We start from the raw sequence: 27,217 nt of genomic DNA on the forward strand, positions 1-27,217 counted from the left end.
TTGTTTTGGGATGAAGATTTTTCGTTTTCCCCATCCCAGTAAGTGTATTTAGTGTAATTGTAAACTAATGTGTGTATGTTCTTTTCTGTAAATATTTCACAATTTATTTTATCTCTTCGCTTTGCTTAATCAAATGATACGAGTATTAAGGTGTTAAAAGAGCTGGTCTCCCGTGACAGCGGGAGTCCCCTGGTTGATGTTGTGCGGATTTCTGAGTACCATAAGATGCTGAATATCCCAAGCTAAGTAACCAATAAATTGTATTTACTAATAACAACTGGTGTTGGTTCATGTGTGCACTCGTGGCTGAGATCGACAACCCGAATCAATCTTTGAATAAGTAATTTTCTTGTCAGAACAGCATAGCAGCTTTAAAAGCTGCTCCTCTTACCCACATAATGCGATAATAAATCATCTCCCATATTGACTTACTGTACTGTCAGTTTTTATTATCGCAATATTACTATGGTACCGGTATATTACCCAACCTAAACAGTTAAATTGTAAATCAAAATGTTTTCATTTGTTTTTAATTTATCAAGTCATTAAATGGAATCAATAGACATACAGGTAGGAAGAACAATAAGTATCTGAAGAGCAAGTATTTTAGATGTCCTGATAAAAATAAAAACTTTAAGAGAAACAAATATTTTTTTTTTCAGTAAATGAATCTAAAGATAGCAATGATATTCATAAGTTATGTTTGCAACTATGTGAGACTACCCTAGAAACCAGACACAAACATCATATGTGTAAATTTAAACAATGTTTTTAACTCTTAAAAATATTGACCTAATGTCTACCTTATTAGAGCACTATAATTAACATATAAGTAAATAACATGTTTACATTTTACTCACAGCTGCTGTAGTCCATGGGCCAACTGTATGTTTTCCAGCAACTGGACAGGTCATAAAGGTTTTTGGAGAACTAAAAGGATATGAAAATCTTTGTAAAATTGTATCACTCTGATCAAACTAAACACTTCATGTTAAAATGTTGCTAACATTTAATTGTATACTCAAGGTATAATGGGCCATATTTACCAAGAAGTGTTGCTACATAGGACACCTTCTCAGCTGAAAGACACCTTACTGATGATTCATATAAATGGCCTGTAAAGGGTCATACTGTATTTACTAAGTGGTACCAGAAGGTGTATCATGGAGTAGCACTACTTATTAAATATGGCTCAATGTGTAATCTTCAATAACTTTCTGGAATACCTACAGCTTAGCCCTTGCACATCCCATTTACGATCATCTGCCTACACATTAAATAAATTTTTTAAAATAAACTTAATTTTAGTGTGGTAGTCTTTGGTTACTGTTTTGTCACATATATTGTATTTGTGATGGTGATATTTTTAATTAAAATTCAAAACACAATGTAAGTGACAAAACGCAAAGTTTGACTTAGAACGCGCGTGCTCGGCACATACCTCTCTTTTAGCTATTTGCGCTTATATAGTTATACTAACTGTCTGTGTGTGTGCAACTCTCGTGCCTCTGTGTGTGTGTGTCTGCGGGTGCCTCGGTCTCCCGTGTGTGCTGAGCACGCACATTTTAAGTGAAACTTCTTTGTGGTTGGTCACTGTTTTGTCACAGATATTATATGTATTGTGATGGTGATATTTTTAATTAAAATTCAAAACACAATGGCAGTGGCAAAACGCAAAGAAGTTTGATTTAGAACACGTGTGCTCTGCAGACCCCTCTGTTTTAGATATTTGTACTTATATAGTTATACTAACTTTCTGTGTGTGTGTCTCTGTGTGCGTGTGTGCACGTGTGTGTCTCTGTGTGTGTGTGCATACGTCTCTGTGCGTGTGTGTGCGTGCGTCTCTGGTGTCTGTGTGTGCGTTTGCCTGCCTCTGTGTGTAAGCCTGTGTCTGTGTTGTGTTTGTGTGTGCCTGCCTTTGTGTGTGTGTGTCTGCCTCTGTGTGCCTGTGTGTGTATCTGCCTGCCTGCCTCTGTGTGTGTGTGTGCCTGCCTCTGTGTGTGTGTGTGTGTCTGCGGGTGTCTCTGTATCCCAAGCGCTGAGCCCGGCCGCCACTGTGCATGTGCACCAGACTTCGTCCGGCAAAACACGTGTGCCAGACTCCACCCACCTCTGTGCATGTGCGGCGAGACCCGGCAGTGTTTTTTTACGCATGTGCGCGCAATGGATTCGACCAACGGCGCGTGCTTATTAGTACCGTGACGTCACTCGTGTTACGGTTTTTCGTTACCACGCAAGGATTTTTCCCCATGAAAACCCTGTAGGCGCCAGCAAAGAAGTTTCACTTAAAAAAAATCTCCTTCCTTCCCTCTTACCGGGCCAAACAACCACCTCTTTCCCTCCCTTGGGCGGATTTTCAGCGATAGAAAAAAAAAACTAATCTGTTTTTTTAGACTGATACACGGCTAAAAGGAAACAGCCAATCCGTATCCGGGGTAAATTTCACTCATCTCTAATCTTTACTAATACTTTAGATTAATGAAGCTACTGCCAGCACAAATTTCTGATTTTTAGCACAGGATTACATTGAATTACCTATTGGAAGTCAAAGCACATACTTTGGCAGGGCAGGAGGCTTTTATAATGGGGAAAATGGCATAGCTAGGAGATTTAGGTTAGAGGCCTCATGTACAGATATCAGGTTCAAGGCACAACTACTGTAGCAGCATGAATGTTCAGATATAGTTACATATGTCAGCATACACAGCAAGCTTTTCATGTGCAGACTCAGCTCAAGTAAAGTTCATGGCTTGAAAAAAATCACCAGGTTTCTTAGAAGAAAACTAGAAGACTGTTGCAAAAGGGAGGCCCCATAAGTGGCAACTTTCAACAATGGAAAGCTAATGAAAATCACTTTAGCCCCAGGTGATGGAGGTGTACGGTTGTGAGGAGAGAAACGGTGAGCAGCATATTTCAATATCTCTTTTTGTGTTGAATCCAGGGGCTGGACTGGAGAATACAAGGGAGACTTGCAGGAAGGGAAACATTGGCATGTCATTGTCTGAACTGGAAACCAAAAGCAGTACTGAAGGAGAAAGAGCACAGACAGAAATTGATTGAGGTGTGAACTGTAATTAGATCTGGATATACTGTAGGAACATACTGTATCTGAAGGAGGATAGAAGCTAAGATTCCAGTCAAAACAGATTAAATCCGCAGGTCTGTACTTGGCAAGAGACCTTATGGAATTACATTAATGTTTTTCCATCTTGCGTGTGGCATGGCCGTACCATCAACACTTGGGGCCTCATGCAGTAAGCACCGAAAAGCCGTTTTCGCCATTTTCTCGCAAATTTTGCCTCTCCGATTCAGTAAGCGCCGATAAGCTCCAAAAATCAGCATTTTTTATAGCCGAATAAAAAATAAGAATAAGTGACCACTTTTCACCACTTATCGGCACTTTTTGAAACGCGCTCAATTCTAGTAGCCCCGATCAGCTTTTCGCTGCTGATCGGCACTCTAGAATTGAGAATTTTACGGCAATCCGGCCCGCCGGCAAGTTGGTGGGGGAGAAGGATCGGCAAGGTCGACACTTAGAAAAAATCAGGCCTTTTTCCTGCCTGGGATTGATGTCGGGGGTCTCCGGAGCTGATACCCATTAATACCAGCACCGGAGCCCCCCGGTATGCATCCGAGGCAGGAAAAATGCATTTAAAGCCCACTTCATTACCTTAGCGGCTAACCGCTAAGGTAATGAAGGGGTTAACCAGCCGTGCCAGGTTTATTGTGGGTAGGAGGGGAGGGTGAAGGGGGTATTTGGCCCTTGGTGGCTGTTTAGGGCTTGCAAGGGGGTTGCGGGTGGACTTAACCCCTTCATTACCTTAGCGGTTAATACTACCGCGTCCGCCTGAGGGAAAGCTGAGAGCTCTCCCAGCATTCCCAGAGCCGGTGGGGCAGCAGCAACTACACAAAGCTTAAGGCATTGTGCTACTCAAATAGCTCGAGAGGACGGACTGAAAACATAGCCACACCTGCTGGTCCCATTTTGTGAATGAGAGCAATTCAAGCTGGCCAAATCTGATGGAACAGTGCGTGCTGACAGGGGTCAGTATACTAGCCCTTGGCGTGAGAACTGCCAGCTGCCGAGCTGCGAGAGGCGATAGGGGCCTTTGCTATGGTCCTGGTATGGAATTCAGCAGAGGATGCTTGCTGGATCGTGGGGGGCAAGTCCCTTCAGGGAGAGACAGGCAGCCCACATCCACATCTCACGAGCCGCACACACGGCGCATGCGCACGGCGCACGCGCATGTGAGGGGTGTCTAATCGAGATTCTGGCTTCACGCTCTCTGGTGTCTTTGTCAACTGCCGGGAGAGACCAGGGGAGCAGTGTGGACGATTCACTCGCTAAGCAGGATGCAAAGGAACTGTATGAAGCCAGCGAGAAGAAGTGAATTTGAGAAGGGGATTACAGTGAGTAGGGAGGGGGTTACTGTTAGAGCAGGGGGGTATTTTGTGAGCTGGTGTGTACTTTGAGCAAGGGGGGGCTGTGAGCAGGGGGGGATACTGTGAGAGAGGGGGGGTACTGTAAGCAGGGGGGGTACTTTGTGAGCTGGTGTGTACTTTGAGCAAGGGGGGGCTGTGAGAAGGGGGGGATACTGTGAGAGAGGGGGGGATGTTTTGTCCCAATTTATGCTCACCCCCCCAAAAAAAATGTAAAAATTAAAAATAATTTTTAAAAAATGGGAGCCACGTGAAAACCGCGTTATAACCGATTTCGCGTTATAACTGGTCGCGCTATAACGGGGTTTACCTGTGTGTATATATATATACACATGATTAACCAATATACAAAGAAATGTTTAAGGGTTAACAAAAACATACACAAATAAAAATACCACTTCGCCATATCAATACATCACCTTGCATATGAAAATTACAATATTATATAGCCGCAGTAAAACAAAATCCTATTTCCTAATAAAATAATTCTCATCTCCAATCAATATCATTAAATGCCAATCAAAACATTGAATTTACATTGTATACATGATGCATAAAATCTGTGTAACACTCTGCCAATCAATGTTAACAATAAAATATTCCAAACAAAAGACAATGAAATCCAAACAAGTATACTATTTAAACCAAGCAAGGCAACAGAAATAAATTACCATTAATTAATCAAATCCCAAAACAATTAAAATACCATCCAAATCAATTACACAATTAACTATTTTAATCGTTAAACAAAACCATTCTCCAAAAAGTTAATACTGACAAAATATAAGTACCAAAAAATATCCACTATAAAAAAGCAAGCCTCGCCCTGACCTAAAGAACTGCAAACAACACCAAAAATTACATCTATCTAATTAAAAATTACATTACACACATTTAAGCATAGCAGCATAGCAAAATACATTTTAAATAGTGCAAAACAAGCATTTCCAACCAAATCATTTCTTACCCTGTATGTATATATCGATCGAGACATACATACATACATACATACATACATACATACATACATACATACATACATACATACATACAGTGGCAAGAAATGTTAATAAAAAAAATAGTATCACATATAAAAAATTACAAAAACCAGTTTAAGTTAAAAAAAAATACATTTCTAATGTTAACTTACCATTAGCTGCCCCACTCACCGACTCCTGTTGAACAGCAAGCTCTCGAACCAATCCACGCATAGCAACAGGAACCCATAAAATAAAAAACCATAAAAAAATAAACCAAGACTTTTTTTTGTAATCCAAAGCATCAACGGGATTTTGATCTGTGTTCTTCCGTCTTCTTTCTTGTTCTTCTGGGGTCTTCTGGTGTCTTCTGGGGGTCTTCTTACCGTCTGCTGCCACTCCCCGGTCCTCTTCTTCCTTCCAGAGGTCCGTCCTCCTCTGCGCCTGCCTTCAAAATGAGACGACATAGGCTTTTATAGGCCTATGACGTCACATTTTCATCATATGGTTCCCACGGCCCTGATTGGGCCGTGAAAACCATGTGATTTGGCCAAAAAAACAACTCTGATTGGCTCTAGTACCATGTGACAGGCTTTTGAAGACATCACATCCATTCTCCCCAAAGCCTCTGTCACATGGTCTGATTGGCTACCGTACCATGTGAGGGCGGCCATCTTTCTTTTCATGACGTCATCTTAAAGGCAAATGAAGCACAGCCATTCTGAAATGGCGTCATCATTTTTTTTTATTTTTCGGCCAAATGACATGGTTTTCACAGCCCAATCAGGGCCGTGGGAACCATATGACGAAAATGTGATGTCATAGGCCTATAAAAGCCTATGGCGACTCATTTTGAAGGCAGACGGTGAGTGGGGCAGCTAATGGTAAGTTAACAAAAGAAATGTATTTTCTTTAACTTTAACTGGTTTTTGTAATTTTTTATATGTGATACTATTTTTTTTTATTATCATTTCTTGCCACTGTATGTATGTTTGTATGTATGTCTCGATCGATATATACATACAGGGTAAGAAATGATTTGGTTGGAAATGCTTGTTTTGCACTATTTAAAATGTATTTTGCTATGCTGCTATGCTTAAATGTGTGTAATGTAATTTTTAATTAGATAGATGTAATTTTTGGTGTTGTTTGCAGTTCTTTAGCTCAGGGTGAAGCTTGCTTTTATATAGTGGATTTTTTTTAGTACTTACAGCCGCGGCCCCTTTTATTCTCCAACATCACCGCATTTTTCGGGCATTTTTTTTCGAATGCCACCTTTTGCCACCGCGTTCATGCTGCATTCTGACCGCATTCATACCGCATTCATGTTGCATTCACAGCCGCGGTTGATGCGCGGTTGATGTGTTTATTGATAATGGTTCGGATTTAATTGGTTGCAATTCTTCGCGTATCCGCCAGATGGCAGATATTCATGAATTGTAATGCGCATGCGCTTCAGTAATGTGAAGACTTGCAGGTGTTTCGTTTAAAAAGATACCACAGTGGTCTATTGTAAATTGGCCTTGGGACTGAAGGAAGAGGTTACAATAATGTATCAATTTAGGCTTTTCATATTAAAGAAAAACAAGCACCAGTTTCTGGTCAGGTTATTGTCCAGAGTCCCGCCATGAGTGCAGAACTGCTGGTCGTGTTCCAAAAACCCAACAGAACGTACGCTTATTTAATATGGGCCGCGATTAATGCAACAGATGATAAGATGGCAACAGTTGTTCAAATTTATCAGTATTTTATCGAAAACTATGACTTTTACAAATTTTCGCCAGATCCTTATGTGTGGAAGCGTGCAATAAAGAAAAAGTTATGTAGCGATCCATGTTTTTTTCATATTGATCCCGATTTTATTGGAGGGTATTGGTGTGTATCACCGGGTTTTTCCCGTATCTATGATCATGCAGACGGCAAAAGGTCGTGTTAAAACCACCTAAGAAACGTCAGTCGCTGGCAAGCAATGCACCAGCACCGGCTTCCAATAACAGTCCGACCGTCAGTGACAACCCTTGCTGTCTTTCCACGCACGGATACCTGCAGCCTGAGACGGATTTCGCGTACAGTTTCGAGCAAGCTTGCATGTACCTAAGCGATTTCCAGCCTCATCAGCTGACTACAGGTGTAGTAGTTCCGCTGTCACCTGTCAATGACGTGTACGATCAAGAATACGGGACTGGCAGTGGCCCGGCGCCAGCTGATTGGGAAATTCTGTGGTGAGTAATGTTGCCGTATTTTATTCTGATTTTTTTATTTTGAAAATATCAATATCAGTGCGATTCAAAAGTCAAGCGATTCTCCAGTAAGCAATATCATTGGCTGAGCGGCTAAGCGGCTTCTGCAGTAGATACTGCACAATTGGTGGAAAGCTAGGCGCATGCGCATTGGAACCTTCTTGAAACGCATACTGTATGCATGTCATCACATCGACGGTAGGCGCATGCGCATGTGAACAGAAGACGCCCCCCGAGAAAATTATTGGTGGGGCTGACTGTGGGAACTTCTTTAGGGGACTGACCATTACAGTAAAACTTGTACTTTTATTTTTCATCAGAAAAGAAAACTTTCTCATCTCATGCGGAAAACGGCAAATGGAGGGATTTCGATGGATAATATCGCTTTGTGTAACAATGTCTGCACATTGCTGAATCGGATTAAAAAAAACACGTACCGGAGTCTACAGTTTAGTGGCTGTTGTTATTGATCAGGATAAAATACCTGAAACAGTATGCTGATGTTTTCAGACCGCATACAATACTTTTTTTATACAGTATACAGTATAATAAACCCGAGAAAATAAAAGTATGCATTTATTCTACATGTATTCCAGTACATATGTGTATTCTTTACCCGTACAGCATGTATTGTTTTAATACTCTTGTGATGTATAGTACTGAGCATGCCTACACTATACAGTACAGTATGCCTGGATAGTACTGTACATTCTAGAAACACTGTATTTTGTTACAGTACAAAAGGAGACAATGGAACAATTTAAAACAAATCAACATTTTCTTTTATTGGTGGAGTAAGTACAAAAACATTTATTTACAAATACTGTACAATGTAAAAACATTTTAAGTGTACAGCAATTCAAAACATCAACAGGTGTATGGTTTACTGCTAGTGGAAACATTTATGTACAGAAATACAAGTTAAAACACGCAACATCTCCTTTATTAAAGTGCAGAAAGTCAAAACATGTACAGTACATGACAACAATATGGTGTTATTAAAAGTAATTCTTTATTCAAAAAATATACAAAACGCAACATCTCCTTTATTACAGTACAGAAAGCCAAAATATTTACAGTCGGATGGTGTACAGAACAGTCGGTCAGGCCTGCACAACTCCAGTCCTCGAGGGCCGCAAACAGGCCCGGTTTTCAGGATAACCTTGAAAACCGGGCCTGTTTGCGGCCCTCGGGGACTGGAATTGTGCAGGTCCTGTGTGTACAGTAAGTAAAAACATTTCTTTATTAATACAAGTTAAAACACGCAACAGTCAAAACATTTACAAAAACATTTTAAAAAAATAAACACCAGTGGAACAGTCACGCAAATTTGAGCCCCACCAGATTGTCCTTCCAGGGCCAATGCCTTGTATGGCGCAAAATGCCATTAATGGCATCTCGAACGGTTTTCATTACAGGATCTGTCATTGAAAAATAGCACCGCAATTCCTCCACAATAGTATCTCTTAAATTTTCAGGAAGCGCCCTTTTTATGCGATTTCCTTCATAGTTCACTTTGTAGGCCCACTCGCAGTACAACAAGTATGACACGTGGTTCTTGAAAATTAACATGGCATACTTGTGGGGTACACCAGCACTCATCACCCTATACTTCTCCCTGAGTGGCTATGGCAGCTCGCGCAGGATGATGTCGGGCACCGTATCGATGCAAGCATATGTATGTTGCATTCTGGGAGCAGGTGTGCTTCTGTGAGCAGGCGAGGGTAGGTTGTCTGGGAGGAAGCTCTCCTCCTGTCTTGGTCGCCGTGTTGTCTCCTGACGTGGTCTTGACGGGGTTGTCATGTTATCCTCCTCCTCAACGGTATACATGTACACAAATTCTTCTGGTGGAGGGGGTGCGCTTGGTGTTGGAAGGCGGTCGAAGGTCCCATTCATCACATCCATGCCACCCTCCTGCTCCGGCGTCGGGGATACAGGGGCATGAACACTGAGCAAATTATAAATCCCCGCTATGTCAGTCTCTATCTTCTCCATCCGTCGATCCATCTTCTCCATCTGTTGATCCATCTTCTGCATCCGTTGATCCATATTTAGCATGGTCTCCAGAAGCAGATCTATCTTTACCAGCACAGTAGAGTTCCCGGGGATATCCACACATAACCCATTCAGCATGCGGTCTAAAGAGCTGGTTCATGTGCATGGCGTGCTGTGGACATCTGTTTGGATGGGTGCTATGGAGGATGAGATGGGGGTTCCATGGAGAGAAGCGGCAGCATCACTGAAGAAGGATGGAGGGGGTGACCTGTGGATTTCCGGGAGAGGAGAAGCTGCAGCGTCGTTGAAGAGGGATGGAGAAAGCGACCTGTGGATTTCCGGGCGAAAAGCGGCAGAGTCGTCTAAGCGTAATGGAGAAAGTGACCCGTTGATTTCAGGGGCACAAGCGGCAGCGTCGCCGAAGAGCAGTGGCGAAGATGGCCTGTGGGTTTCCGGGAGAGCGGCGGCAGCATCCAGGATGAGTAGTGGAGAAGATGGGCTGTAGATTTCAGGGAGAGCGGCGGCAGAGTCGTCGAAGCATAAACGAGGAAGTGGCCTGAAGTTCGATGGGTTGGCTGCCATTTGTTTTGCGTTGTGTGTACATCACCGTATTTCTTCTTGACATAATAAGGCTTACGTGTTTTAAAACCCTTAGCCTTTGGGGTCAGCAGGTTTTCTTTATTAGCCTTTGCCTGTCACTTTGGCCTTGGCTTGGAAACGGCTGCCGCCGCCGCCTTTCGCTTTTTCTGTGTAACAGGCACGGCAGAGGCGAGTGGCTTCCTGCGTCCGTAGATTTGGGGTTGATCCATGGAAGCAGATGGCACAATGCAGTATCTGGACAAGGGCAAGTTCAGATAAAGATCATCAAGTGGTGGGCTATGCAAAGTGTGTAACCTTTTATGCATGGCGACGAGGTACAGGTGTTAAAAGTGGGCGTACTCTAATGTGAGTCATTAACGTATAAATACACCATCCATTTTGTGGATTCACTGCACATTGAATACACATCGACTAAACATCGAATATACATTCTTGTGTTTGTCTTTCTTTCTACTCGCAGCAATGCCTGTTAAAAAGATTTCAAAGGATCTTAGCATGAGAATTAAGGAGATGTACACGAGCGGACACCGAATTGCAGATATCCAATGCTGGTTAGCTGCTTCTGGCCTCGTTGTGCCATCAACCAGCGTGTGCTATCATGCACACGGAAAATCCAAACAACGCACGACGGTAACTAATGCGTAAGTATATTTATATAACTATATAATACAGTATATCTATTATTGTTAATATTGCTGCATATTAATAGAACTATATATTGTGTAGATCTCTCTAATGTTATATTTATTTCGGTATATTTATATAACAACAGTATATATATATATATTGTTTATATTGCTGCATATTAATATTGTTGTTTTTCTGTACATTGTAGGGAGACAACTCTTCTGGTCGACAAAATAAGTGAAGAGAATGATGAGAAGAGTGTATTAAGGGTCAAATACACTCTGCAGCAAAATCACAATCTCACTGTATCCGAGACCAGCATAAAGAAGATGAGATGCAGAATTGGATGGAAATATGGACGTGTGAGGTTAGTACTGGACAGCACAGGAGGTAAAAGTGTTGTTTAAGAAACTGTACTGTACCTATAAAATTATTTATTCCTTGTCATTACAGAGCGTACCCTATGATAAGGGACGTTAACAAAATCAAGATAGTGGTCCAGGCCCAGGCATGGATCGACAGTGGAGAAACTTTCCAGGATTGCATCTTCACTGACGAGTCTACTGTTTCGCTGGAGAGATTTGCCACCTTTGCATTCCACAAAAAAAGTCGCATATCTATGATTCCGCGTCCAAAACACCCAGTGAAGATGCATGTGTGGGGTGCCATCTCTAGGCATGGACCAGGATGCATCGTCATCTTTGAATGTACAGTAAAAAGTATGTCACACGCTTTTGCCTTACGCACTGTACTGTACTAGTGAGCAGTTTTTTGAGCACTTTTCTTTTCTTGTTATAGGAATCATGAATAAAGCTTTCTTCGAAGAGAAAATTGTGCCTGAAATTGTGGAATACATCACACGTGAGTTTCCGGATGGTCACCGTTTCTACCTGGACAACGATCCGAAGCACACCGCATCAACAGCGCATATCCTTGAGCGCGGTAACAACTGGGTGAAGATGCCAGCGGAGTAAGTGCGGTAACCGTGTCTCAATTTTTCCCACTGTTTTTACTGTGTACTGTATCTCTTAAACTAACTGTCCCTTTTTCCCCCTCCAATGATAAATCGCCAGACTTCAATCCTATCAAAATGGTCTGGCATCAGCTGAAGGACCATATCCGAAAAGTCGTGAAACCCTCCAAAAAGGATGAGTTGGCGCAAGGCATACTGAATTTGTGGAACGATGCAATAAATATATTGACCATATTGCGACTGTGTTGCCCATTGTGATCGCGCATAATGGGCAAGAATCAGGAAGGTAGTATGGTACACAGTAGTACTGTACTGTAGTATTGTATGTACAGTATGATACAGGTAAGTATGGCACAGATTTTTTCTTTCCTGGTAGTCAGAGTATACAGTAGTTCCAGTATAGACTAGTTTGACAGTACTAACTGCATACTGTAGTCCAATATGGAGTAGCTATACAGTACATAATGCCATAATATAGTATGCACCTAACTGCTCAATTTTTTTCTTTCCAGAGAGAGCAGCACCAGCCATCTGGTTCCAAACTATTTAACAGTAGTCACAGTATACAGTAGTTCCAGTATAGACTAGTTTGACAGTACTACACAGCACACAATGCCATAACACAGTATGCACATAACTGCACTAATTTTTTGTTTTCTAGTCTTTTCAGAAAAAAAGGATGGACTGGGGGAGAGGAGGGGTATCGTGTAAAGTTTGAACTGTTTGTACAGTTAAGTGTACAGTATCTAAACGGCAGTCATGATGTACACAAAACCTCTCCTCTCTCAATGAACTACTGTACTGTACACAGAATGAGGAAGAAGATAAAGATGGAAAAAATTATATTACTATATATATATTATTATATATTATATATTATTATTTAATATTATTATCAATGTGCATTATTCATGATTATCCACCGGCCCTCGATTTCCATCTGACTGAAGAACTTAATAAAGACTGCATTTTGTATTATTCACTTTTTATATTTGTTTTTTTTGTTCCTGATAAAATAAAATAAATATTTATTTACATTTATGATAATCATAATCATTGACAACAACCCCCCCTCCCACCTACACCAAAGAAAAAGAAAGAATGACAAAAAGTGGTAATTTACTGCAACATGAATCAGATAATGTTTTTTTAACTCTCAATTCTCACAGTGCTGTGCAAATCAGATTTACATATCAAATTCGAGAAGGGATTTTCAAAAGCGTTACCGTAAACAAAGCCTCAAAGGGTTGGGGGGGGGGTGGATTACACGCAGGCGCAGTGAGGTGATGCTCGGCTAGGGACGGAATTAAAAACACAATGGCAAACTTCAGAAACTGAATGACTCAGTAGAGGTGTCTGTCGATAAGAGTTTCAAATCCTTGAGCGAGCCTTGTGTGTGTGCGTGGGGGAGTGGGGTACAGCAGCATGAAGGATTACAGCAGTTCAAAGAAATGACATCATTTCAAAAGGCACGTCATCATAATAATTTGATCCCTACACCCCCAAATAGAGTACATAAAAAGCCCACAAATCAACCATGTGCAGTCAAACGCACAGGGTCACAGTCAAAAGATACAGCACAGATTGAATATCGTAATATCAAGTTGGTCTAGGCAGGCTTGTGGAGAAAATAAAAATAAGAAATGAGGAGAAGTTAGCAGTGGTGAATTTACATGCGCATGCAGTAGTAATCATCAACTATCAAGCAGGAATGTGATTGAAACCAGAAACGTGCTGTGTGATAGTGAAAGAAAGGCGCTAACTCTATTAGTGTTCACTTATATTATACAGTGAATGACATTGAAATCAAATGATAAAAAACAGTGTAAACGTGATGAATAACGTGAAAAAATGAATTAAAACCCCCTGCTCAAACCCAGCTGGTAGGGACTGGTTCCACTAGTCCCACAATTCGTCGATATCCGTTTGCAATCCAGGGGGAGCATAAAAGGGAAATTAAACAAAATACAATCTAAGTGCAGACAGTTTGATAACTTCTAGATTAGTTCAGTGATTAATCTTGGCTCGTATGTGTGGCCTACTTACAAGATGTAAGTCAAAAACGGGCAGTGTGACACAGTGGTCTATGCAGGGAGGACTTCTAATCCAATGAATAATGGAGACTTCCACTCTCAGCCAAGCAGCGGTGTATATAGAAGAGAAAAGATATCCATAGTGCAGACCAATCATAAAAAACGTGACTTTATGGGGTTTTAAAATTGAACACTTACAATAAAAACATATAAATAATGCGTGTATCACAATGATGTGACCGAGGAGAGATTGCTGTTAGCTTCTGGCTCACCCACCACCTCCGGTTTATGGACCCTGCGTGGGACGCCGCTGCATTGGACTCTCCACCTCCTGGGATCCCTCTGGGATGTACTTGTCCCGTCAGCTCCGTTCCTCGTGTAGGATGCCGCTCTGTTCTTTTCCTGGAGCTCCCCCTCGGGTGGGCTGTCCTGTCCCCTCCGGTTAGCTCCGATCCGTCACTTACGGTTGGCCACGATCCGTCACTTACGGTAGTGGGTCTGCAATCTCGGACACTGCTTCTCTCCTCCTCTGGGCGGCTACCACTCTACGCATTTCGCCAATACGGTGTGTGGCTTCCTCAGGAGTGTACCGCCCCCTACTCCTCTGTATCTTAATATACCCCGCATTATTAACACTTAATCAAAAACATGTGTCTAAAAAGGTCTGCACTAATTACTACCTTGAAATACATCTATGTACATAAGGGAGCGCTTGTATGGTATGGAGAAATGACATGGATACAAGATTTGATGATGTTAAATACAATATAAACGAATGTATTATTAAAAATTAAATATTTAATATGGGAGGGTTCTATATATAAAAAATATACAAAAATAGGGAATGTGGGGCTCGAAAGAAAGGGGGATTGGACTGGATGTGTATACAAAATTAAGACCCAGCTTCCAATTGGGAATTTTGGAATGAGTAAGATATTTTAGAGGGGCAATGCGGTGGACTATTTTACATCCAAGGGTGGATACAACACATTGAAAAATGTGAAGTGGAAAAAAGGGGGGAGGCTCCATCATATACATAGATGGGGGATCATATACCTATACATTTGTGAGGGTTACATGATATTGGGACATATAGTTTCATGTTGTGCTGGAACAATGCGTCAAGATAACTTACAGCATAAACAGATATATTACACAATTAAATACAAATGAGATATAACATCCTAAATAGGGGATTGTTTGGGGGGTATGAAACCAGGAGAGTTAAGAACAGCAATGGCACAATCTTTCCTATATTCTATTGGCCTAGATCTATTGAAACAACAGTGGACATAACCATCACAGAGAGAATAAACAAAGGAAGAAACAAGAGAGAACTGCAGCAATTGATAAACATGATATGTCACAAAAAAGGTGTTATCTCTATTTCCATATTAAGGCCCCTGGGGGAGAGAGTCCGCAACCTGTGTATCCAGAAAGATTCTCTCCTCATGAGTTCCAGGTTGCGATCTCCCCCCCCGCCAGTGGCCCGGGACGTGTTCTATGGCCATGTATGTCAGACCAGTGGTGTCCCCCTGGTGTTTCTCCATGAAGTGTTTTGATAGACTGTGTGTGATAAGTGATCTTTTTATACTGCTTAGATGTTCAATGATTCTGACCCTTATAGGTCTTTCAGTCTTCCCTACATATTGTAGTTTGCATGGACACTCCAGGAGGTACACCACATGGTCTGACCTACACGTTAGGCATGATTCTATTTTAAAGTTCTCCCCTGTATTGTTAGATACAAACTCAGTTTTGTTACTAGATTTAAATTGACATGCCCTACATGTTTTACACCCATAGAATCCTTTGTTTTGTTGTAACCAGTTATGAGATTTAACTTTCCTTTTCAGAATACTAGGTGCTAGTGTGGTTTTTAAATTGCGGGCCTTTCTAAAAATGATGTTAGGATGTTCTGGTAATTCGCTCCCCAATACTGGGTCATTCCTAAGAATGGCCCAGTGTTTGTTAATTATCTTTCTGATTTCCTTTGCTTCCCCATTATAATTCGTGAGGAACGCAAAGTCAAATTAGTTCTTTACAGTTTGATTTTTTAGTTTGGGTTTTAGAAGATCTTCTCTCTCCAATTTGTCTATCCTCATTAAGGCCTCATCTAATTTGTCCTCTCTATAATTCTTTTCCATGAATCTATCCTTTAGTTTCCTTGATTGTAGTAAAAATGTTTCTCTCTCACTACAATTCCGTTTTATCCTGGTGAACTGGCTAGATGGTACTCCATCCATCCACCTAGGAAGGTGACAGCTAGTCCGCAAGATGTAGTTATTTTTATCTGTTTCCTTAAAATAGGTTCTTGTTCTTATTTTTTCATTCTCTATATATATCTCCAGGTCTAGGTAATTCACTTGTTTGCCACTGTAATTACTGGTGAATTTTAAATTCAGGTCATCACTGTCTATTCCTGACAAAAAGTCTCTCCTGCCCCCCAAATTAAATACACATCATCGATGAAATGACGCCATAGGACCAGGCCCTCCCAAGCTCGCCATTCGGCCAGATGTTATCTTCCTCCCATGATGCCATGAAGAGGTTGGCGTAGCTTGGGGCGAACCTGGTCACCATCGCCGTTCCCCGCTTCTGTAGATAGTAATCTTCATCATACCAAAAAAAAGTTATGCTGCAAGATAAATATGATCGCATCTATGATGAAATCAGCTTGTACTTCTGCAAGATCATCGTCTCTCAACAGGAACCTCTTTATGGCTCTACAACCCTTCTCATGGTCAATTGATGTGTATAACGACACAACATCACATGTTGCCATTAAGAAATATTGCTCCCATCTGACTTTACTTAGTGTGTTCAGCAAGTCTGTCGTGTCTTTTAAATATGCTTTTTGCTGTGTGACGTATTTCTGCAAGAATATATCTATGTACAGTGACAAATTGGGTGTTAGTGAGTCAATCCCCGAGACGATGGGTCTGCCTGGGGGATTGACCTCACTCTTATGGATTTTTGGCAGATGGTAAAATACCGGTACTTTCGATTTGTCACTGTACAGAAATTTATATTCACCCTCATCAAGAACCTCCATATCTTTCCCTTTCTCCAATAAAGATCTCAACTCCTCTGTAAATTCATTTATAGGATTCTTTTTTAGTTTTATATATGTTTCTTCATCACCTAGTAGTCTAAGAGATTCCTGATTGTAATTTTCCCTATCCATCAGGACGGTTTCCCCGCCCTTGTCCGCCTGTTTTATCACCAATTCATCATTATCCACAATTTCCTTCAGGGCTATTTTCTCCTGTTTGGTAAGATTTTCTTTTAATTTATGTTTCTGTGTCAAGAGATTTTCAAAATCTGTATTTATCATCTGGAAAAATGTCTCCAGATGATTCCCTTTAGCAAACTGTGGATAAAAGGAAGACTTGGGTTTCAATCCTGTGTGTATCATTTTAATCTCTTGTGCAACTACTGGTGGAATGCCCGTTCCTAATCTAGGTGGTTGATCTCTACCCATGAAAAACCTTTTAAGGGTCAATTTTCGAAGGAATCTATTTGCATCCATGAAGAGATCAAAGCTACTGTGATTCTTCACTGGAGCAAATGATAGCCCCTTTGAGATGACACTTTTTTGTGGGTCTGTCAATATGACTTTACTTAAATTGAAAATGCTATTTGTTCCCCCTAACGTGCACTTCTCTTTCTTTCTTGTTCCTTGTCTCCCCCCCCCCCCTCTTTCCTCTGACTGTCGACTTCTTTTTAGTTTCCCTTTGGAATCCTTGTCTGGTACTTTCTGTTGTCGATTCCCTTTGCCCTCCAAATTGGAAGACGTCCCTAACCCTAAAAAAGGATCTAAACCACTTTTCTCTCTTTTATGTGGTGAGCTCCGCTCCCTACTCCTATCTCTCCTATCATGGCTATGGTCTGGGGACCTATAAAGTTTTTTTGTCTTTCTTTATCTCTTTGGGCCCGTTTGTCTGTATTTATAGGTGTAAAATTTGCTCTACTTCTGTTGAGTGAACTTGAGCTAGTTGAGGGATTGGCGGTATCCACAAATGGTTCACTCTTCACTCCTCTAGTTGATCTTTCTTCATTTTTAGCTCTCTCTCTTGAGCCACTTCTGTCTCTATTTGGTATTTCACTTCGATAATTCTTTCCCCGATAACCATAACTATTTTTGCCTCTATAGTTACTCCTTCCTTGCTCCCATTCCCTTCTGCCTCTCCTTTCCTTATTCCACGTTCTCTGTTCTCCCTTTATTTATATGTTTTTATTGTAAGTGTTCAATTTTAAAACCCCATAAAGTCACGTTTTTTATGATTGGTCTGCACTATGGATATCTTTTCTCTTCTATATACACCGCTGCTTGGCTGAGAGTGGAAGTCTCCATTATTCATTAGATTAGAAGTCCTCCCTGCATAGACCACTATGTCACACTGCCCGTTTTTGACTTACATCTTGTAAGTAGGCCACACATACGAGCCAAGATTAATCACTGAACTAATCTAGAAGTTATCAAACTGTCTGCACTTAGATTGTATTTTGTTTTATTTCCCTTTTATGCTCCCCCTGTATTGCAAATTGAAACCAGAAAGACACACATTCAAAGGAATGGTGTGGGAGAGGTGTACTGCACTGTAGATAAGATAAGAAGTTGAAATACTGCAGTAAATTATCCTGTGTGTGTGCGGGGGCGAGCGAGGGGAGAGTGCTGTACTGTATATGCCGAAATGTGATACTGTTAAAGCACACGCCTATGCATTTCAACAATTTTCAAATGAGACATACAGCACTGCAAATGCATGTATAAATATGCAAATTTACAATTACTGCGCGCGCACACGCAGACTGTGTACTGACGTAGGGTGAACTGCTAAAGTATTAGACTTCCAAGACAAAAGCTCGTGAACGCTCCCTTAAGTTTTTAGACGGTATTGCAGTATTGCAGACAGCGATAATAAAATGCTAATATTACGAGCGCTAAAATACCGCTATAAACTCTGGACAAAAAACAAACAAAATGCATCTGCCCGCGGTTATCAGAGAGCCGCGGATTCGGCCGCACTAGGATAAAGGCGGCCGCCACTGTATATTTTGTCAGTGTTAACTTTTTGGAGAATGGTTTTGTTTAACGATTAAAATAGTTAATTGTGTAATTGATTTGGAGGGTATTTTAATTGTTTTGGGATTTGATTAATTAATGGTAATTTATTTCTGTTGCCTTGCTTGGTTTAAATAGTATACTTGTTTGGATTTCATTGTCTTTTGTTTGGAATATTTTATTGTTAACATTGATTGGCAGAGTGTACATGGTGCACAGATTTTATGCATCATGTATACAATGTAAATTCAATGTTTTGATTGGCATTTCATGATATTGATTGGCAGATGAGAATTATTTTATTAGGAAATAGGATTTTGTTTTACTGTGGCTATATAATATTGTAATTTTCATATGCAAGGTGATGTATTGATATGGAGAAGTGGTATTTTTATTTGTGCATGTTTTTGTTAACCCTTAAACTTCTTTGTATATTGGTTAATCATGTGTATATATATATATATATATATATATATATATATATATAGTTGCATGATGAAGCCACTGTACAAATGAGTGGGGGAAGGGGGTATCGGCCCCAAGGGTATGTGGGTAGGCCTCCCGCCTGGGTAGCGGGTGAGGGTGGTTAGGCCTCACGGGGTGGGTAGTGGGGGAGGGTAATCAGGCCTCCCGAGTGGTGGGTGAGGGTGGGTTAACCCCTTAATGACTGTAGCGGTTAATTACCGCTATGGTGATTAAGGGGTTTGGGGACATTATATTGGCTGTTTTTATTCTTGTTTATGTTTTGCAGCATCGGAGGAGGGCATGGACGGTGATGAAGATGAGGATGGCCTTCATCGTGCCAGCCGGACATGGGTGAGTGCTATATGTATTTATTGTATTTATTGTTCTTTATGTATTTTAAATGGGCAAATTCACTATTATCCATATGTGGATAATAGTAATTTTGCACATTACTATACTGTATGTGTTAGGGGGGGTGTATTTATTGAAAAGTATTTATGTGTTGTTTAATTTTGGGGGGGGCACAGAATTGGTACTGCAGGCCTGCGGGGAACACCCGAGGGCCACCGCCGGCCTATAGTATCATTGCTGTGCATCCCAAAAATGTAATATATGTAATGGGGGTATAGGAGTTGTTAGGGGCACAGGGGGCGTATGTTGTTTATTGCAATGTTTATTGGGGGCAATTGTCCCCAATAAACATGTTATTATGCCTTAACCCCTTCATTGCCTTAGCGGATATACGCGATGGTAATGAAGCAGCATTAATGTATTTTAATAATATTGTGCGGGAGCAGGGGGTCCCCTGAGCTGAACCGCATTGATTTCTGGCTCAGGGACCCCCTGCTTCCTGAGTTACAGGCCCCGGTATGGGGCATCAGTGCCAGTGTCACCGCCATCTTTATAACGGGCACGTCGCGTATGGGATGCTATAAAGATGGCGTGACACTGGCACCCGATGACCCATACCGGGGCCTGTAACTCGGGAAGCATGACGTCCCTGATCCACAAATCAATGCTGTTCAGTTCAGGGGACCCCCTGCTCCTGTACACTATTATTAAAAATACATTAATGCTGCTTCATTACCATAGCACAGTGATTCCCTCTGCTTTGTTTACATTCCGTGGTCACGTGATCGGGACATTTAAATGCAGAGGGATACCGGCACCTCATAAAGGGGCCTGTATCTCGGGAAGCAGGGGGTCCCCGAACCTGAAACCAATACGGTTCAGCTCCGGAGACCCCCTGCACATGTACACTATGAATACAAATTGATTTAAAATATTTTTTATTTTGCCGATGTTTGCGCAGAGAGAGTGGCGGATCTCTCTCTGCTGCAGACACATATCGGCAGGGGACGGCGTATCGCCAGGTTATCGGCAGACAGACTGTCTCGCCACCGGCTACTCTGCGTGTTGCTTTCACAGTGATTCACCAGGGATTTGGCCCTTCCTGCATACTGCGAGGGCAACACGCCAAAATCATGCCAATATTGAACCCCTGCCGAGAGTGCTTTTTTGGTGCTTACTGCATTGAGCCCTTGGTCCCATAGTGAACCTTCATTAGGTCATCATAACATCACAATACATCATGTACAGATGCTGCAGGCATCATTGCACTCGATGGCTGTGACATGAGGGGGTACCCAGGCAAATAAATAAAGGTATTATGCCCAGCTGGGTGCCCCTGAGCCAGATTAGGAATTATAGAGTGTCAGCTCTGCAACCCAGCAAGGGTGGAATTATTGCATATGTATTCAAAATGCCTGTGTCTCTCCCCCCAGGGATAAGGGGGCGAGAGTAATGCTATGTATCAGCTGTATAAGCCATGTAACAGGGTTCCCCTGAGTCATAGTGGGTAAATGTAAAGTGCCAGCTCTGCAGCCCACTAATGGCTGAAACCCTGTAATTGTGTTAGAACGGTCTGTGTGTGTCCCGCTAGGTATAAGGGGACCACATGTATAAGTCATGTAACAGAGTTCTCCTCAGTCATATGGGGTAAATGTGAAGTGGAAGCTCTGCAGACCACTGCTGGCTGCAAGCCTGTAAATATGTTAGAATTGTCTGTGGGTGTCCCGCTAAGCATAAGGGGACCACATCAATACCCGTTATATTGTATATGTCTCCCCCCAGTTATGTATCAGTTATAAGCATTGTCACAGTGTTTCACTGCCAACCGCAGAAAGAAAAAAGTTTTAAAAGTCAGCAGCCTTTTGTGTAGCGCATAAACAGTGAGGTAACTTTGGCTGAGAACGTCCTAGAGCGCTGCGTTTTTGAGGTGAGCGATGCTGGGGTAAAACCATTAAAAATGTTATCATGGAATTTTTACAAAGCCTTATTAAAATTGATGAATTAAAGTTACCCTAGTTTAACTGCTTTAACATTATAGACATAGGGGGATTTTTCCTTCAGGCGTCCAGAAAAGGAGGTAACACTTAAAGTGTAAGTACAATGCTTTAAAATGCATGGCAGGAAATCCAGTGAGTAATCAATGCATAATTTAGACTCAGGCTTCTAAGGCCCCCTGCTGATTCGGTCCCCCTGTGTCTGGAAACAGGCTGTAGCTCAAAAGAATTAGCCAAGTAAGGTGTCAAGTGGGAATGGGGAGAGGTAAACAGATTGTCCCTGACAGATGTCCAGGTGTCAGGAGGCAGATAGACAACCTGTCACCAGGGAAGTGGGCTTGGCTAGGTATTTTAAGCGGCTTAGGGCCGAAGTTCGCACATGCCCGTGGCATACCTTGAAGCCTCTGCCAGGCTTCCGGAAGTATGTGCGAACCTTGCCAATAAGTGGGATGTTTTGTTGCCGCGATTGGTTGCACAGTGTAAAGATAGGACTTCTGAGGTTGTAAAAGTCTGTGAAGCCAGTCAGGAGGTAGATTCAACATGCTGTAAAAAGATTCACCTGAGATTCCATCTAAGATCTTTCCTGTAACCAGATTTAACATCGTAACTAAGTAAGTGTATTTTCGTATTATTTTGTAAATCAAGCTGTGTATGTTCATTGTGTGAATAAATTACAATTTATTTTATCTCACGATTTGCTTAATCAAAGGATCCAGGTATTTTTTTGCTAAAAGCATTGGTCTCCCGTGACAATAGTACACCAGCTGATGCAATAGCATGTTAGCCCAGCCCATTTATCTCGCTGTAATGCTCTAGGGCAGGCCTATTCTTAAATCTGACTGCAATACCCTGGGCTCCATCATAAGAGTGTAACAATGCTTGTGTTAAGCAGGAAACAGACCCGCAGGGCTGAGGTATGAATATGAAAAAAAAATGACTTGAGCTGAGGGACAGAGTCCTGATAGAGTAGTGAGTCGTAAGCCGAAGGTCAGGGCTGGCAGCAGAGTTGTGTAGTCGGTGAGAATGCAGAGGTTGAGGCAGGCAGAAGACAGGGGTGGTCGAGGTATGTAGCCGGGTCTGGAAACGAGGAAGCAAAAGGTAAGTGCGTTGCATGTAATCAGCATGAACTGAAACTTGGCTCGGCAACTTCCTGCTTACAGGGCTATCCTTTTAAAGAAAGCTGCCAGGAGGAAAAATGGAGGATCCTGCCACAGAGGGCATGCTAGAACAAAATCCCGGTCCGGACTCAGACAACCAGAGACGGATTTTGCAAAACCTCATAGTACCCTCCTTCCCCCTCCAGAATCGATCTCCAGACCATTTAAACCTGGCTTGTCGGGGAACCTCCGGTGGAAACCTCAGATCAAGGAGGAAGCGTGGACATTACTAGCCTTCACCCAAGAATTCTCCTATGGACCGTATCCCCTCCAAGATACAAGGTACTGGAGACTGCCTCGAGACCCACGGAAATCCAGGATCCGACGAGTTACATAATCCATTTGGCCAGCTACTGGAACTGGGCCTGGGAGGGTGGGAGCAGAAGAGGAGTTGTTGCAGGCCACCGCCTTTAGGAGAGACACATGAAAGACCAGCGGAATCTTTACGGTATCTGGTAACTCCAATTTAAACGTGATCGGGTTTACTTGTTTCACAATCTTGTAGGGACCTATCAACCTGGCATCGAGCTTCAGGAAAGGACTCTTCAGACGGATGTAGAAGAAACTGCTGAAATAATCTGAGAAGGTAAAATGGCTCCTGGAAACAAGTAGATTGGGTAATTGAATGCCTGATGCAATGGTTTCCCCTCGGTTTGCTTCTTGTCGAAAACTTCCCCAAAATGCTGGTGTACGAGGGTAAGGTCATCGGGGAGACGACAGCGGTGTTGATCTAATATTGTTGAAATGAACATACTGTAGAAATGGATGACATTGATCAAATGGACTGGGGGGTTGTCTGGAGATGAGGTTGTTGGCAGTGTGCAGAATCCACTTTGTCTCCAATTTGTCAGTATTGTAATGTCTTGTGTCTCATGCTGTGTTCCTGCAATCATTCGTATGAGAAAGAATGTGTATGTATCAGTTTGGTTATTTGAGGATTCGCCGTTCTGCTGCTCCTGCCCCTATACCCTCACTCAGCCACTGGACTACCATGGCACTCAAAAGTGGCAACATGGCAGTGGTACTTACGTGCGACACGCGGGTTCTGCACGGTCCCCTTCAGTCTCTAGGCATGGGGCGCGTTCTCACCCCTCCTGTCTTGACGCACGGCAAACGGTCTACCCGGTGGTCTGTGGTCTCCACCTCTCGGTCCCGCCCCCGGCCTGGCATCACCGTTACACAGCGCGGTAACGTCCCTCGCTCCGCCTCTACCTCCGTAGGTCCTGCCTTTGGTCTCCACCTCCATCCTGATGTCGCTGTTATGCTCCTCACTCCGCCTCTATCTCCGTGGGTCCCACCTCTGGTCTCTGCCCCTGTATTGGCGCAGGTGTTGTGGCACGCAATGATGGCGCACGACCAGTTCGCCTACGTGTTGCGCGTGGTGCGCGCTTTCTGACGAGTAGCTATTGGCTGTGTAATAGGACACACCTGCATGATCCAGCAGCCTATACTGTATTGCACTCCTGCTTCCTGGTTGCCTCCCATTGGTGGGATGTCCTATAAATATGCTCTCAGAGCTCCCAGTCACTGCCTAGCATAACCTCTGTTTGTGTGATGCTGCTAACCTGACCCTGCCTGGATACTATTCTGTGATACTCTCCTGCACTGACTTTGGCTTTGGATACGACTACTCTACTCTCTCCTGCACTGACCCTGTCTTTGAAACCACGACGACGCTGCTCTTTCCTGCACTGACCCTGGCTTGGCTCCACGACTACTCTACGCTCTCCAATCCTGACCCTGGCTACGTACCCCAATGATCCGCTACTCTAAACTCCAAGACCCGGCAAGTACCTCATTTACGCTGTCTTCTGTTACCCTGATCTGGCCTGCACGACTACCCTGCACTCTAGACGTGCCCTCGCGGTTGTTGTTGGCATTCTATACAATTCCCTACCTCAGACACGCGGTCGCGCCTCGTTTGTGGTGAGCTACGAGTTCCAGTATGCTCGGCCAAACAAACTTCGACCCCGCTGAGGTAGGAAGAGTCCTGAGCACGCACGCCAACGCCCTGTCAAGTCTTGAAAATAAATGATAGTTTAATGACCAAAACTTGAGAACCTTCCAAGAAGATTTTAGGATCTTATCCCTCCACCTTCAATGTTTTCGCCCGGATTCCGTCCCACCGCTCACTAGTACTCCTCCCATGCCTGCCTATCTGTCTGAACCCCAACTTCCCACCACAATCGGTACGGGGGAAATCCTCACAAGTGTCGGGGCTTCCTTAATCAATGTTTCATTCAGTTTGAGATTAGTTCTTCCCGCTTTTCTGCTCCCCGTTCCAAGGTAGCCTACATAATTTCTCTCCTCTTTGATGATGCGCTTGCCTGGGCTTCTCCCATCTGGGAGCGAAGATCCGACCTCACCCAAAGCATTGGAGCTTTTACCAAGGTGTTCCGCAGGGTGTTCGATACACCAGGTCGAAAGGTATCCGCAGCTTCTGCTCTCTTCTTTATTTCTCAGGGTAACCGCTCTGTTGCCCATTATGCACTCGAGTTTAGGACTATTGCTGCAGAGATGGATTGGAACGGAAAATCTTTGTCTGCTGCCTTCTGGCAGGGATTGTCTGAGACTGTGAAAGATGAACTTGCGACTCATGATCAGCCCACCGACCTGGAGGATCTCATTGCGGTCTGTATCAAGGTGGACCATCGCCTCCAGGAGAGAAGGACTGAGAGACGACGTCATCGCACAGCTACCTCCAGGATCAACCCCAATCAGGTCAATCAGTTTGAATTTCCAGTCCCAGATTCTTCTGAACCTATGCAACTGGGAGTCACTTCGCTTTCGCGCACTGAGAAGCAACGCCGCATAGATGCTGGACTGTGTTTGTATTGTGGGGGTCCTGGACATTTTTCTTGCCCCAACAAGGCGGGAAACACAAGGTTCCCATGAGGCCCAGGGGAGCTCATTGGGAACGATCTCTCTTTCCCCTATCACTACTTCTAATCCCACAAAGATCCTTATACCTATCTCCTTGTCCGGTAAGGGATTCTCGGTCTCCACTTTGGCCTTTCTTGATTCTGGTGCTGGGGGTAACTTTATTGATCAGAGTTTCGCAGAACACCACAAGATTCCTTTAGTGTTGACAAAGTGAGAATATGAAGTAAGGGGGAGGTCTGACATAAACAGTGCTGGGATCTAAGCCACCATTTTAAATCAGCATCCATCTTAGGTGCTTGATATTGTCTATTGTCTGTATGAAAGTTGGTATGGAAGTTAGTTTAAAGACATTTTTTTCTTTTTCTGCTCCTTAAGACTCAAATGATATTAAGTTGCACAGCTAACTACAAAAAAAAACCTTGAAGAGAAAAGTGCCAATGTTATGAAAATAAAAGATAGATAACCAGAGCGTCTCGCATTCCGAGGGAGGTTCCCATGAAGTCCCGTATGTAGAGTAAAAGTCACCAGCTTTTATAAGGAATATTAGTCATTTCATTTCTAATATGAATCTCATCGTATGCTTTTAACTCAATGTGTTCATGTTCATATTTTGTTTATCTTATATGCTTACGTAGTGACGCACACACAACCTCGTATAGGGGGCGTGGGCTTAGTATTTTGTGTAGAAATAAGGCCTGTATGCCACCATGTCGTTGGGGGAGTTTTATTTTGAAACTGCCTCCTGCGTGTGCACCGTACACTGCAAAAACTTATTTGTCATTCTGCAATGATCCTCAGATTATGACTCTTATTTATTCACGCTTTTCACAGATGGTGCTCCGAATAGGAAACCAAATATACCGGAAGCTGAGCACCTGAAAAAAACACTCCTCGGTCACTCAAATCTGAGCGCTCATAAGAATCAAGGTAAAAGGCCCTTTTGAGGAAAGCCTGAGTTTAAAAAGTTGTTTTGAGTGGTGTGTAGAGAGCCAGGTTTGGAAGGGTGTCTTAATCTGGGTTGACGGTGACAAAGTGATAATATGATGCAAGGAGGGGGGGAGGTCTGACATAACAGCACTGGGATCTAAGCAACCATTTTGAGTCAGCATCCATCTTAGGTACCTGATATTGTCTATTGTCTGTATGAAAGTTGGTATGGAAGTTAGTTTAAAGACACCATTTTAATTTTTTCTGCTCCTGAAGTTTCAAGTGAGATTGAGCTGTTCAACTAAGCCACAAGACCTTGAAGAGAAGAGCAAAGTGCCAATGTTATGAAAATAAGAGACAGATAACGCAGTGTCTCGCATTCTGAGGGAGGTGCCCATGAAGTCCGTATGTAGAGTAAAAGTTACTGACCCGTATAAGGAATATTAGCTGAGTCATTTCATTTCTAATATGAATCCCATAATAATGT

At 42.6% G+C, this 27,217-nt stretch overlaps 1 protein-coding gene across 3 annotated transcripts in view; it reads right to left on the reverse strand.

Moving 5' to 3' along the window:
• Window positions 1–27,217, reverse strand: part of CATSPERE (catsper channel auxiliary subunit epsilon) — an 891,786-nt gene that overhangs the window by 682,157 nt on the left and 182,412 nt on the right. For all 3 annotated transcript variants that reach the window (XM_075596820.1, XM_075596822.1, XM_075596819.1), the window contains one exon: window positions 861–930. In XM_075596820.1, the coding sequence (XP_075452935.1) occupies window positions 861–914 (54 nt within the window). In that variant the 5' untranslated portion in view covers window positions 915–930. The remainder of the gene's footprint in view (window positions 1–860; window positions 931–27,217) is intronic.

Source organism: Ascaphus truei, chromosome 4, assembly GCF_040206685.1.
Source record: "Ascaphus truei isolate aAscTru1 chromosome 4, aAscTru1.hap1, whole genome shotgun sequence".
Classification (NCBI taxonomy): Eukaryota; Metazoa; Chordata; class Amphibia; order Anura; family Ascaphidae; genus Ascaphus; species Ascaphus truei.